The sequence below is a fragment of the Aulonocara sp. 'chitande type north' Nkhata Bay genome, linkage group LG13, assembly GCF_057382095.1.
Source record: "Aulonocara sp. 'chitande type north' Nkhata Bay isolate Kocher_YH1m ecotype deep benthic linkage group LG13, A_spYH_male_GT1.1, whole genome shotgun sequence".
Taxonomy (NCBI): Eukaryota; Metazoa; Chordata; class Actinopteri; order Cichliformes; family Cichlidae; genus Aulonocara; species Aulonocara sp. 'chitande type north' Nkhata Bay.
In genome coordinates this window covers 1,775,986-1,790,523 of record NC_141356.1, presented here as the reverse complement: position 1 = coordinate 1,790,523, position 14,538 = coordinate 1,775,986, and the positions used below count along the sequence as shown (strand labels likewise).

General features: G+C 41.2%; 1 protein-coding gene across 3 annotated transcripts in view; it reads right to left on the bottom strand.

The window, feature by feature from the left end:
- Positions 1-14,538, bottom strand: part of birc6 (baculoviral IAP repeat containing 6) — a 135,457-nt gene that overhangs the window by 41,676 nt on the left and 79,243 nt on the right. For all 3 annotated transcript variants that reach the window (XM_086258227.1, XM_086258229.1, XM_086258228.1), the window contains exons 57-64: positions 12,678-12,809; positions 12,388-12,549; positions 12,097-12,270; positions 7,877-8,076; positions 7,327-7,660; positions 6,723-6,940; positions 3,519-3,683; positions 2,782-2,953 (exon numbers count right to left, since the gene is read on the bottom strand). In XM_086258227.1, the coding sequence (XP_086114353.1) occupies positions 2,782-2,953; positions 3,519-3,683; positions 6,723-6,940; positions 7,327-7,660; positions 7,877-8,076; positions 12,097-12,270; positions 12,388-12,549; positions 12,678-12,809 (1,557 nt within the window). The remainder of the gene's footprint in view (positions 1-2,781; positions 2,954-3,518; positions 3,684-6,722; positions 6,941-7,326; positions 7,661-7,876; positions 8,077-12,096; positions 12,271-12,387; positions 12,550-12,677; positions 12,810-14,538) is intronic.

Genomic DNA, 14,538 nt, shown 5'->3' with positions numbered 1-14,538 from the left:
AGTGCTGTTAGCTTCCTCAGCTAGTACGAGTCATTTTGGGTTCTGGTGCTGTTCAGGTCTTTATTCTGGAGACTCGTTGTTTCTGCTCTGGAAGATTGCTATGGTATGCTCAATTTCAGTTCTGGCTGTGTCTTCCATTGTGAAATTGCTCCCTTGTAGCTGAACATATACTCTGAATGGATCTTTGGCAAGCAGGCCATTCATTCTCTTGGGCTCTGCTTCTCTGGCATTTCTTCAGCCTAGTGGGCAGAGTTTCGCAGTTTTTGGTTCTTCAGTTATCGAAAACTTGTTGTGTCTCTTTTATATTCAAGACATGACCCAATTTGAGCAAGCATTTGGCAATAGTGGGAAGGGAAAACTCCATTTAACAGGAAGAAACCTCAGATAGAACCAAGATTAGGGAGGGGCACAATCTCCAGAGAGACAGAACAAAAGACACTGCAGAAGAGAGCCAGAGATGAAAAGTAACTAATGATTAAATGCAGACAGGTGTATAAACATACAGTAAATGAAATAGGTGAGTGAAGAAGCAGGATAGTCCAGAATGGGAAGCTCCCAGTAGCCTATTGCAGGGCAACAAAAGGAGGATAAAAGTTCAAGACCCCAAGAAAACCAGTGTTCACTACAGTCAGCTCTGGTCAGTCATTTATTCACACCTTGGACCTCCTGGCCACCTGGCTTTCATGTAAAAGGTGGTCCAGCTGCTCCCAGCTTCTATTTGGCAGGACACACCATGATTTCAATTAACTCTAATCAATGTCTACTCAACACATGACATTATACCTATGTGCTATTAAGCTGGGTGATAAATATATCAGTTTTAAAAGTATTACAAAGGACATGCTTTAACACAGCATGTGGAAACACTTGGATTTAAACACACGTCAGAGGCTTTTACCAGATAATGAGGAGTAATTACAACACTCACAATGCTATTTATCAGCTGTTATTTAATTATGAGACCAGGGGCACATTAATACAAGCCAGCATGCATGCTTACATACTCCTGCAAAGTTAAACAACCAGCAGCATTAGGCACACACAGGTAGCATACACTCACTGTAACAGGCTCTGGGATGATACTAGCGCTTTACCAGTCCCTAAGGACCCCAAAGCGCTTTACACATCCAGTCATCCACCCATTCACACACCCATTCACACATGATGTGTCGCCATCACCAGATGCCCAGGTGATGGCAAGCTACATTGTAGCCACAGCCACCCTGGGGCGCACTGACAGAGGCGAGGCTGCCGGACACTGGCGCCACCGGGCCCTCTGACCACCACCCGTAGGCAACAGGTGAAGTGTCTTGCCCAAGGACACAACGACCGAGACTGTCCAAGCCGGGGCTCGAACCAGCAACCTTCCCATTACAAGGCGAACTCCCAACTCTTGAGCCACGATCGAGGATATAAGCAGTGGGCTGACCTAACCTTAACTGTGCAGCACCGTCTACATTCACTTGCATTCATGTATATATTTATCTGCTTAGCACTTTTACTTTTTGAAATTGGAGTTCTCTCTTTGCTATACAATATAAAATTACTCTAAAGTCCCTGGAATCCAAGATTTCATGCCAAAGCTGTAGCTTTGTCTTCTTCTTTGCAAGCTCCTTTGACTTTGTCTTCAACAGTATCCCTGCTAGACTCTTAGGTATAAACAACAACGAACACGTTTAGCCAGTGAGCATACAGCTATGGTTAATTGTGTAAACAAAAACTTTAAAGTGGCATATAGGTGTTACTTTCTCTCTGTGTCCACAGAACACCGAGTGTTAAGTAGCAGACTGCTTTTCTGATTTTTGCTTCCCAGGTTGATAGCAATCAGTTAAATTTATCATTTTTGAAAATTGGTCTTTTTTTTTCTTTTTTTTAAAAAATCTGCCCACAAACACAAATGCCAGAAACCCTTCAGGAAATTGATTTCATGATGTTTTCGAGTATGTAGAATCTAAATAATGAAACATGGAGCGGTAAGACTTCTTAATGACAGATTTCTAAACACATACTATAGGAGCAATGATAACCACAAACTTATCAAGCCTATTGGAAGTATGCAGCTTTCTGCATTTTTATAGTGGGCAAGCTAGATTCAATTACAGGATATTACATTGTGCTTGTCACAGACTTACTTGAGTTGATCAATATTCTCAGTGAAAAATGTAAGTTACTATCAAGCAGACAGTAACTTACATGTTACTTTTGGTAAGATGCATACCAGGTCTCAGCAAACAGACTGTAAATAAAGATGTTATGAAGACTCAAGGTGACTTGAGCCGTAAACTATCCCCATCTTGATGCCTAATAAAAAGTGAAATGTTTATTTTCATTCTCGTGATTGCATTCTCAGTTGTTCTATAGTTCTGTGTCATTAATCTCTTACAAACTCAGCTACCATCACTTATCAGCAGTCTCTCCTTAGAGAATTTAACATGTTGCCTAAAGGTCTGTGTCATGTTTGATGTAAACCACAAAAGTCCTATTTCCTTTGTGTGGGTAAGCACTATTCATTTCAGTGAATAGAACGAAAGATCTAAGGGATACAACATTATTTTTACAGATAACCCTTTCATGTCCACTTCAGTGTGACAGGAGAGTCATCTTTCTTGCTTAGTGTTTATGGTAGAAATTCCTACGTGATCACTCTGTTGAGCTGAAATATACAGAGGTTCAAATCACTTCTCCTCAGCCAACCGGTGGGGCCTAGGAATCAAGGCGCACAGAGGCTAGATCCGTCTCTCTGTTGGTCATACTCATCACTTGCAAAGACATGGGCCCTACCTGAGTCGTTGCGTAGGTAGGAGGACATGGCGGGAATGAGGCAGGACTGGCTCAGCAGCTCTAGCAGCACTGCTGGCAGTGCTGAGCTGTTGTGAGCTCTGCTGGCTGTTGAAGAGGCATCAGCAATGTGGCAGCCACTTGAGCCTGCTGGGTTGATATAGCTTGCCAAGACCTAGTAAAGAAAAACAAATGCAGAATTAAAATTTACCCTTTATGAAGAAAAGCGTTCATGTGACCTGCTCTGGATGAGGGCGAATCCATGTTTTTGATCACTGTGTGTCTTCAGATGTCCCTTCCTACACACCACAACTGCCAGGATGATAAGCATACCTCTTTATTGGGAATCAAATATATGCACCAACTGTATTGTTGGGTGCTCATCTCTCACTATGACAAGGCACAGTAAGTAACATCAAAAGAAATTAAACATAGCTAGATATGATACCTTTGCGTGGTTCATGGTTCAAATGAATCCTTACTCATCTTAAATTGAGCATTGCTGCAGCCCTTTTTTTATCCCCTGCCCGAAACAAGCCGTTTTAGTTCCCTGCCCTCCATTTAACCCAGCTGTCTGCTCATTATTTGCGTCTTGTAGTTTGGTCAGTCTGTTGAATTTGAATACTATAGTGCAAGTTCACAAAAAAATTAATGGGTTCATTTATGGCCCATGTTTCATAGGGAATACCAGGCAAAAATAACCCACCTTAAAAAAAAAAAAAATGCTCATTTGCACTTACCTGGAGTAGACAAGTGACATGCTCTTCCTCTAGCCTTTGCTTGGTGAGGGCCTGCTCTACGTCCCAGCCTGACGCTGTAGATCCAGTACCAAAACCCGTTCCTTTAGCCCAGTACAGCTGTTGCTCCTCACTGGTCCCCCCACCATGGCAGCTGGATATCTGTGGCTGCCACACACACACACACACACACACACACACACACACACACACACACACACACACCAAAGATTTTGCATTTTTACTTCCCTTTAACAATTATTAATGAAATTCAGGCGTAAACACTGTTGCTGCTTTTTCATCACGTTTTATCATGTATTCAAAAAGGTCAGAGTTGGTTGTGGCCTACATAGAAAGCTGCCATAAAACATTTGTGATGGTCACATGGAGTCAAACAAGAAATGAGTCAAAGGAGCAGACAGAAAATTGGTCCCTGAAGTTTAAAGTTAATGTTTTGTTCAATTGTCTCTCATGTTTAAAACACAGTGTCTTATCTCACACCAGTGCTACCACTCCAGAACATGGGTCTCAGGAGATCAAGGTCAACCACTGCCAGTGTGATGCGTTTGGCTCAGATTTGTGTATTCACACAGTCCCTGAACAAGCATGAGACCGGACACATCACCACCACAACAAAAACAAGGCAGGTCTGCTTCAGGAACCCAGTGACAACACCTCCACTCAGGGGGTGAAAAACTCATAAGCTCATATGCTTTAGCTAGATATGTTTTAATTTTTTCAGTTTGGTGTTTGAAACATGATAAGAAAACAGGTCTAACTGGTTTATTCTTTTTCTGGGATACCAAACCATTGTTGACTCTGTTCTTACGCCTCTCTTTGAGGCCCCTTTAATTTATAAAAATTAAAAAAAAAAAAAAAAAAAAGCGCTGAAGACCTACACCTGAGATCACAGTAACTATGATTTCAGATGTGACCTCTGCCATTCACACTAGGAAAACAATCATTGATTTTTCCTACACATTAACACAAGCTGCCATTAAATGCATACAAACACAAACCAGGCTCTCTCTTCCCGACTTTATTTAAAAGCCCATTGATGCTATATTGCTGTCAGAATGGTTTGTAAATTGCTCTACATTTGTATGTAAAGCACATCCTTAATTTTTTTGTTTCAAGAGCTAAACGTCCATATACTTTGCACTTAGGGCTGTGCGATATGACCAAAATCTCATATCCCTATATAAGACATCTATCGTCCCGATAACGATATAAATCACAAAAATGTAACATTTTCTGTAAATTCTGTCAATCTCGGGCAGCTCGACTTGTGTGAAGTGTTTCCAGCTGGGCGTCGTGTACCTGGAGTTGAGTGTTTTAACAGAGGCATGAAACTATACATTTTTAGACATAAGTTGTAAAGGCTGCAGTTTTCTTTGAGTATTTATTACACAGCGTGCTGCGGGGAAAGCCTGTTCTAACGTTTGAGTCTAAGGTTTATTTTTTAGCACCTGGTGGCTCTTTTTTAATTCTCATCTGTAAACAATCTGCTCTTTCACGTGATTCAGTTTATTTTGAAAAGTCTCAACAGGATCTTAAGCTTTATTTTGAAAGATTTATGCGGAAAATAAACAAGCCAACACGTGATGGTTTTACTGTCGTTGTTGCTGACGACAACACATAAAAACCAATGACTGCGATCAAAACAATGAAAAAAATATTGCCATAAACGGTTTCTTTTGCGACACCACGAAACAATAGCGTAAAATGAAACGATAGACGTTTTTATATCGTCATCTGATATATATTGTTATATCGAACAGCCCTATCTGCACTTCTTCAGGTCATAGAAGATGTGCAGTTAGCAGAGTCAGGCAAGTCGAGGTGAGGTACTACCCGTTTCTCGGATGCACAGCCTTTTCTCCCTGCAGCTGTTTGTTTTTTATCATTCACTATGAACAATTAAGCCATTTGCCAGGCAAAGGTACGCTAAGGAAGCCGTAAGTAAAGCAGCAAGACAGAGGGTCATTAATAACGGCAATCGTTTTTATCCTCAGTTACTCCATTACTGCCAACAGCAAAACACTCAGGCAAAGTGAGAGTAGCCAGTGGCATGAAGCTGGGTTAGTCTGACAGAAGTAAGAAAATGACAAGAGCTGGACAGGACTCTCTTTTCTTAGACATCTCACAGGCTGGTGAAAGGTTCAAGAAATGATTCACAATGCAACACCGACAGGAAGCTGTCATCAGCCACAAATTTAAAAGAGCCAAAATGTATCATCAGGTAGGGCTGGGCTATATCATACCGTTCACGGTAATACCGGTAACTTTGGGCAACGATAGGAAAATGACATATCGTGATAGAATATGGGTAAAACGCGCATGCGCAGTGCCTTTGTTTACATACGCACATGGCGGCGACGCCGAATGAGAAGAGCGAAAGCGGATCGTTGAATGAAACAGATGAAGCTGAACTGGTTTGTAAAAATGCTGCAGCTTCAGTGGTGTGGAACTGGTTTAGCTTTCATCCGTCAGATACACAACAAAGCACTATTTTTGGTAGCGCATGCTAGCGGGCCGTCGTTATTACCGTGTTGTTTGGAAAATACGGCACACTTAAAATCAATCCTTTGATTTTTCTGAAAGTCGACAGAGCCCCTTATAATCCCGTGTGCCTTATGTTTGAATCCTGGTTGTGTTTGCTGACCTCGAAACGATTTTATGTACACGGTGCTCGAAAATCTGTCAAATGTTTTAGTACGACTTTGCTAAGCTACGAAGCCGCACCACTTGATAGATTGTCGGAGCATTACGGCTTTCATAGGCAGGAGCCTCGCGGAGTGATACGTACTGTGCTCCAACATAATATTACCGTATTGTGTGTGTATAACTTCTTTGAAGTTTTGTGGATATTATACATGGTTATGCTGAGGATATGTCGGCCAGTTTCCACTGGAAATGCCTTTTGGTTAAACTGTCAAGGAATTTGCACTGTTACGTTTTTATATAACTTTAATGCACATAAAACAGCTGCTTGTTTAAGTGAAAATACATAGATGTTTTTTTTGCACTAATAAAGTTGTGGAGTTGTAAAGTGTTTTGTCTAGTGTCAATTATATCGTCAGTTATATCGTTATCGCAAAATTTCAAATGTATATCGTGATAAATCTTTTTGGTCACATCGCCCTGCTCTATCGTCAGGGACAATTGACGATTAGAAACAGAATGTATGTGTGATATGGGTCATACCTCAGAGACGCTGGTATTGGCATTGGGGTTGCGAGGGGCGTGGTGGCTCAGAGCTGACAGACAGGCTAGAATGAGGTGGATGGCACCGATTTCCAGAGCCATGCGACGCAGAAGCACACCGTCGTCTGTGGTCAGAGGGGTGCTGCTGAACAGTGCTCGCAGGACATGGAATGGTAGTGTGGGGAGCACGTTGGCTGATGGAGATTGCAGGATGTGACCTAAGAAGATGTCAAAGCAGACACTCAAAATAAGAAGGTTTTGATGCTGCTTTTATATTTGTTGTTTAGATTTGTGTTTTAGTCGATTAAATCACACATGAACAATCCATTTTTATTTTACTTTTCTTGAAGGGGGGGGCAAAAAGGAAAATAAGACACCGTGCTGACAAACTCTCGCTGGTTAGAAAACACAGTAAATTTTATATTTTAGTCAATTGGGGACAGACAGGAGAAATAGCTGTGTGCAAAGGATCTTTGCAAGAGCTTTCTTTCAAATAGCTTAGCAATTCTCAAACTTTTTCTGGCATTAAATACTTCCCAAGCTAAAAGTTCAAAGCCCAAGGTGAATTTCAGTGCGGACAGCTGTGACGTGTTTTCAGACTTACTGCCTTCTCCATCGTCTGTGACACCCAGTACCAGCCGCAGCAGACACTGGGCATGTTTCCTCTCCTTTAGCAACACCTCTGCGTAACCTGGCAGGCGCAGGAAGAGGCCAAAAGCTGCCAGTGAGTGGGCAGGGATGGGCGACATGGTCTGCACTGAGGATGATGACGATGAGGATGTCTGGGACTGTTGTTTGTTGATGGGCGGTGGCTCCGCTGCAATGGACTCTGGTGCCTCATACACCAGCTCACCCGACTGCTCTATGGTCACCCACTCAAACTGGTCGCTGTCCTTGGGCTTCTCCTGTGTGCTGGAGGGAACCACAGGAGCGCTGACCTGTGAACAACCGCAACGACGAGTAAAGGCTCAGCGAAGGTGTGAAATGCAAGACAATGCTGACAGGTGAATTTAGGAGACACACAAGGCTCTTTATCAGGGCAGGTAAGCTCAAAACATTTGTTGTGAAATAAAAAGTTAATACTAAAGAACTGCTGTATGTATGCAAGTTGTTCAATTTCTAATTTTCTGTGCCTCTTGAAAGCTGAGTTTTACCTGCTGAATGACATCGGGGTATAGCATGGGCAGCCTCTCCGCTATCAGGGCCAGGCCCCCCATGCCAGCAAAGACTTGCAGAGGTGACTGAATGGGACTCGTCTCCAGCAGGGACTCATCAGCTGCGGCATCCAGACATTCTTCATTAGGCATCATTGGTTCATCCTCAGGGCAGCTATTCAGGATGTCACAGTGATCCACTGCAAGTAGAGCAAAGAGAGGACCTTGTACGTTCATCCACTGGCTGAGACTGAAAACAATTACAAGCCTTTTGTTTGTTTCAGCAAACTCTTAACAGTTCAGTAATCTCCTGTAAATCCACCTGCTATGTTTGTCTTAATTCTGTCCATAATAAATATTTTTACACACATTATTATGTGATATGTTCTGAGGTTCAACCACACTATACACAGAGAAGGTAAGGTTCCCTGCAGGGTTCCTTAAGCTAAATCTGGAGAATCTAACGCCTTTCTGCAGGTCTAACTGGTTTAAGCATTAAATAATTTAACTAAAAATGTTTATGTTTAATTACTAAAACTAAAATGTTTACAAATACATTTTTGATGACAGAACTAACGAAAATATCTACAAATTTTAACAATTACTAAGATCTTTTTGGAAGAAAAGTGAATTCAGTGCTTTATAAAAGAGATTGATTGAATTACAGGTTATTCTGAACTGCAAATCACAAAAAGTTTAATTGTCTTAAAAAAAAGCAGCAGGCAATAGCAGGTTATATCTACTTTGAGAAAACTCCTTGGTCATTGTGAATAAAGATGTGACGTTACTTGTGATGAACTTGATTAACTGGGCTGATTGCTATGCATTGTTGCATTGTGTCAACTCATGGTTAAATAGAATCAACAGAATCTTTTAACCATATTTAACTCTTTCCCAGAGTTTCATCACTCTTGCAATCCTTATCCAACGTCTGTATTAATCCTGAGGATTCTAACTGAAGACAACACTGTGTGTCACAGTTGTGCACTGTCACAAACTGGTAAGTTTAATTCTGTAATAATAAGGTTTGTGGAAGTGAAGCCTGACAAGGTCCTTTCTCTCAAAAGAAAACCAACTGGTTTACAAAATATGTAAAGAATTTCCCTTAATGAAATTAAATCCCTGATGCAAAGTCTGAATCAGAGAGAGATTTCACCGAGCCACAAATCCCTGTCATCGGTAAGCTGTCCTGTACTGCAGGTGTCTAATCTCTACAGGTTATGGAATGACACAGTGAATCAGGATCCACAGAGAGGATGACTCTATTGGTTAAATGAAGATAATGACAGACCCCGTCAAGCAGTTAGTGTCTGGGCAGTGGGCACATTTGGGTAGTTTATTCGAGTTCATTGGAAGGAAGTGATGAGTCAGTACCCATTCGTTATGTGAAGGTAATGGCTAAAGAAAAACTGAGCTGCTCAGTTACATACTCAAGGTATGTAACTGGGGTGAAAACCGTTAACAGTTTTCCTTTTCTTAAATATCTGAATTGTCTGTATTTGCAGGCAGTGAGTATTCACAAAAAATTTGTGGATAGAAAAGACTCAAAAGGTGTACAATTCATCCAGATGATGGAGCAAAAAAAAAAAAAAACAAGAAAAAAGAAAAGAGCAAGCATAAAAGAAAAATATCTTATAAAATAAAGTAAAAGTTAATAAACAATGATTTCTTTAAAATATTTCTTGAAGGTATGTCCTCCTGGGATTTTACTTTTTGTTCTATATCTTTTGACTTATTTGAGCTCCACTACTAAGTCCTGATGTGCTCAACTAAGGGCATCCTGGCCTTATCGATGACATCTCATGTGTTTGGGTGGCCTCATTTAGCTCCAGAAGATCCAAAGCTGGTGTGTGCTTTACATTACTGCATCCGGCACTTTGCATTGAGTTGTGGGGAAGTAAGGTTTGGATGCAGGTGCTAAACATGGATACACATTCCATGAACCTCTTTGTACACTGTTCTTCAATTAATCTGAAGTTCACCTGAAGTTTGGAGGTCTGAAGCGATCGGACGTTGGTGACCTCTGCAATGGACCCTGCTCTGATTTTGTGGCCTATCACTTCGTAGCTGAGTTGATACTGTTCCCAGTCACTTACACTTTATTACAATACCACAGTTTACTGTGGAATATTTAGCAGTAGTGGATAAATTTTACGTGCAGGTGGCATTATGGTTCGCTGTAATTCACAAAGCTCATGAGAGCAACTCAATGTGTGCAGAATTAGTCTGCACTCCTAGCTGCTGATTTCATACACTTCTGGCAATGACTGGACCAGTTGAATCCTTTATTTGGATGGAGGAGTGAATACTTTTAGAAATACAGTGTATTTTGATTTAAAGAATGGTTCACCCAAGTCACCCAAATTCTATATTGCCTTTTTCTCAAGTTATGCCATTCACATGATTTTCAGAAAACATTATTTCTGACATTGAGGTCAAGGTCACCAGGATCCAAAAACTTCCAAGATTTTTAGTACATGTACCTATGATATCAATTTGAAGCTCGTAAGTCACTTTATTCTATAGCTTTCACATTCACAAACTCGGGTATCTACGCCGCCCGCTCACCTGACAACATCTGCCCATCAGCCTTTACAGCCGAAGGGTAAAAATGGTAGTTATAAAAGTCTCATTTCACATACCCTATGATTTCTTAAACAGTGACACATGAGTGTTAAGATGGAAAATATGGATTGTGGATAGGACATGTCGCATGGATAAAGGGAATATGAGCATATCTGCAGATTCACCAGTGCTGACATTGACATTAAAAATTAATTTGACCGAGTACTGACCCATGAGTCTGCAGAATCAAAACGCTAAATATAACCAGCCTGAAAGTCACCACTTCTACAGAATGACAGCATAGTTTTGAATGGGATATCAGCAGTTGGATTCAAGCAACAACCTGTCCTGACTGAATGAAATTCAATAGCAATTTACAATGTGAGTCAATAGGTAAGACTCTCACAGTAAGTGGGCACAAATTCAAATATACCATCTTTCAGCCATAAAAAAAACCTCATGTTCACAATCGTTTAGAGACACAAATGCAACACTAACGTCCCTATAAATGTTGTACCAAAGCAACATATAAGGATGAAAAGGCTTAACTCCCAAATGAATGCAAAGGTAAGCAGGAAAGTGTTTGAACAGTTTGTGCTAAAAAAAAAAAAACACTCTGCAAGCTTTTAGACTTCAAAGCCTCTCAGTACAGCCTGAGAAGCAGCCAAGGTGATGTGAACTGAGTTCAGACCAAAGTACAATTCCATTAAATCTTGATGTGAGAGTAGAGTGGAAAAAAACAGGTCTGGATTTTTACTACATTTTAAAAACTCCATTTCTATTTACTTGATCATAGTTACTGAAGTGGTCTTGAAATAATAATAAAAATGAGAAGAATCTTAGTTTCTTCCATTTCTATTTGATAAGTTAACCTTCATTTCATATTTAGATATGTGAATTTGACACAGAGGCACCACTGAATAGACTAGCTGACCGTGCCAAAATCCCAAATGTGACATAATCTGAAAGATACTGTTTGCACAGTTGAGAAAAAACACCAGAACAGGTGCAGGACTCATTACAAATTAAGAGTTTGTTCAGCCTCTAACCAGGACTAGCGTGGTCTTTGGTTTGGGACAGCTGAGGGAGAGCCTGATGTGGGTAGTCAGGGGTGTGAATTCAAAGTAGCCAATCACAACATCATGTGATGACAAAGTGAGAGGATCAACTTAAGCACACTGTAACTAAGGTCCTGTGAGTTTTTCAGCAGGCAGAGCCTTTTTCGTTTGTTGGTCCTTTGGCTTTACTTCTATAATATTGTTGCATTTTAGCTGCAGTATCTCAATTATTTGGTATGTAGACATCCTAGAAAATGCTGCATATATGGCTGGGTGTCTGCATTTTAGTTTAGAAATGACTGGATGTTTGGTGCTGTTCATATGTCTGACTTCACGTATTGGGTGCAGCTTGATGCATCTTTCACAAAGATTTGGCTTGTTTATGTTTTGCGCTCATGTGCAAAAGAGAAATCTCTAAATTATCAGTGAAGGAATTTAGACTGCTTACAAAAAGTTAAAATTGTAATTAATCATCAAAAGTTTTACAGTTAAAGTAATAAATAAGTCAGCTGTATTGATTTTTTAAAGCATATTTTTAGTGGGACATCAGTATAATATCTGAACTGACTCCTCCTTAGGAGCTGTGTGTTTTATTACCTTTCTCAGTGCGGAGTCTCTTGAACGAGTCAGTCTTTGAAAGGCCGGGGTCAGAGATGACCTTGGAGCCCAGTTTCACTGTCAGGCTGATGGACTGGTAGCCCTGCGGTAGCTTGCGGTCATACAGAAGTGTGAGTAGCTGGGCCAGGGTCATCTCAGGTGGGAGTGGCTGACCTGGATAAGAGGACAGAGTACACACCGTTTCTCTTCGGTAATATGTGAACATTTTACATTTTACTCAAAGACCTGCGCTTGTTGCTGTCTGATATGAATCGGTTGTGTATGTGGCACCTGGAAGCAGCTTGTGGTAGAGGTGGAAGACAGGGACACTGATGGTTTTAGCTGAAGGATCCACACTGGATGAAGCAGTTAACTTGTCACTCATGACACGGCCTCTCCTTGATGGAGGCCGGGGAGGGGTGGAAAGAGCTCGCTTTGATTGGGACTTTAAGCCTGAAGGCAGAGAAGAAAATAAAAATACAGAAATACAGAACAATATTTGTTTTTCAACAAAATGCATCATAGCTTATATACTGTGTCATTATTAGGTGTGTAAATGACACAAGACACACATACTGTACCTGAGGCTACTACAACACTGTAGTTGTCCTGGAAGCCGTTGTCTGCCTTCATCTTCTCTTTCTCTTCATGATTCTTCTTCTCCTTATCCTCTTTCTGCTCGTTGATCAGTTTGGCAGTAATGCTGGGTGTATCTGGATAAACAGACACAGAAAATTAAATATATATTTTGTCACACTTCTTGGTTTTTTTTATTGCTTTGGTTTAAATAACATTAGCAAGCTAAAAGAAAGAAGGAAAGAAAAGATGCATCAGATGCAAAATTTGTTCACCCACACAAGAACAGCCAGAAGATGATATGTCTTATAGACATGCATACTGCCCTGTAACAGCAGCAGTGTATCAGGTTTTTCAAGGTCCCAGGGGGTGAGCTATTCATCATAGCTGCCTTGTACTTAACAGGTAATACCGAAGCTCACAGCATCAGCGCTGCACAGCTGACCTTGATAGCCAGAGAATGCCAAGTGAATTAAACTGCAAGGACAGAGCTGACTGCTGGGATATTTTGTTAATAATTTAGGCTGTAATTAAAACTGCAGCTCTTATAACTGAAAAACATGACTTCTCCAGTTCTTAATTAATCAAATTTTGCTTGGAATTTGAGAAAGGGCTGCCCCCTTGTGTCCTTACTTTACAAAGCCAGTTAAAGTTGAAAAGCGTGAGTTGATCACCTCTCCCTTCTTTCTCCGAACATAAACAGGATCTCTATGCTCAAAGAGCTCTAGTTTTTTGTCTCAACTGATTAAAGGACCTACTTGTAGCATACATATTCTTTTTCCCAATTGCATCAGCATACTTCAGATTGGATTTGTGTTCTTCAGAAGTGTTTTTTCGTGGTCTTTAACGTTGCAGTTCGTTCCTGTACAGCTTTCTAGTAATGGTCTTCTTTGAGACTACAATTCCTGACTTGGCTAAGTCATGCACTAATGTCTTGGCAGTGGTTCTGTAGCCTTTAGACCTCACTAGTCTCATTTACAAAATCTGAAATTTTCCACTTCCTACTTCTGCCAGGCTACCGTGTAGCTCTCTTAGATTTTTTTTTTTGATCCCTCCCCACATCAAAGTCAAACGACTCACCAAAGTTTAAATATCGTAACACTGATGAGAAACTATGAGCTCAGACCCCAAGTGGCTACAATCCTCAGTGAAGCCAATAGCGTGCAAGCACGATAAGCCAGACAAAATATTCTCCACCAGTATTTGGGGTTACTCTTTAACCCAACTGAGGCCAGGGTGTATATCCTGCTCCCGCCCAGGCAGCACAGACATTCAGGACGCGGAGTCCATAGCACTGCACAAGCAAAGAGACAATAATCAGATGCAGAAGGACACCAGCGAGCACAAACATGGTACTAGGGCAGCCCTGCAGTCTCAAAGGGCAGCCACCCAACTCACCGACTGCTGACGGGAAGCCCGTTGCGCAATGTGACTCCCAACCACCATTTCAGCCTGCCCCCAACATCAGTAGTACATCTCTATGTAAATGAAGCTATTCTAAATCTTGCATGTGCCAAGCTACTGCTGCACATTAAAAGAACAGAGATAGTTAAGGTCCAATTCCACTTTGTAAAGGACCGGGGGGCAAAGGACACCAGCCAGCATAAGTCCCAACCAACCCACCCAACCCAAACTTTATAATTGCATTTCATCCATCCATTCTCTTCCGCTTATCCAGCCTATCCCAACTACCATAAGGCAAGAGGCAGGGTGCAGGTTGCCAGTCTGTCGCAGGGCCAACACATAGGCTACGTTCACACTGCAGGTCTTAATGCTCAATTCAGATTTTTTGATCAAATCTGATTTTTTTGTCTGCTCGTTCACACTACAAATAAAATGCGACAGCAAACGCACTCTAGTGTGAAC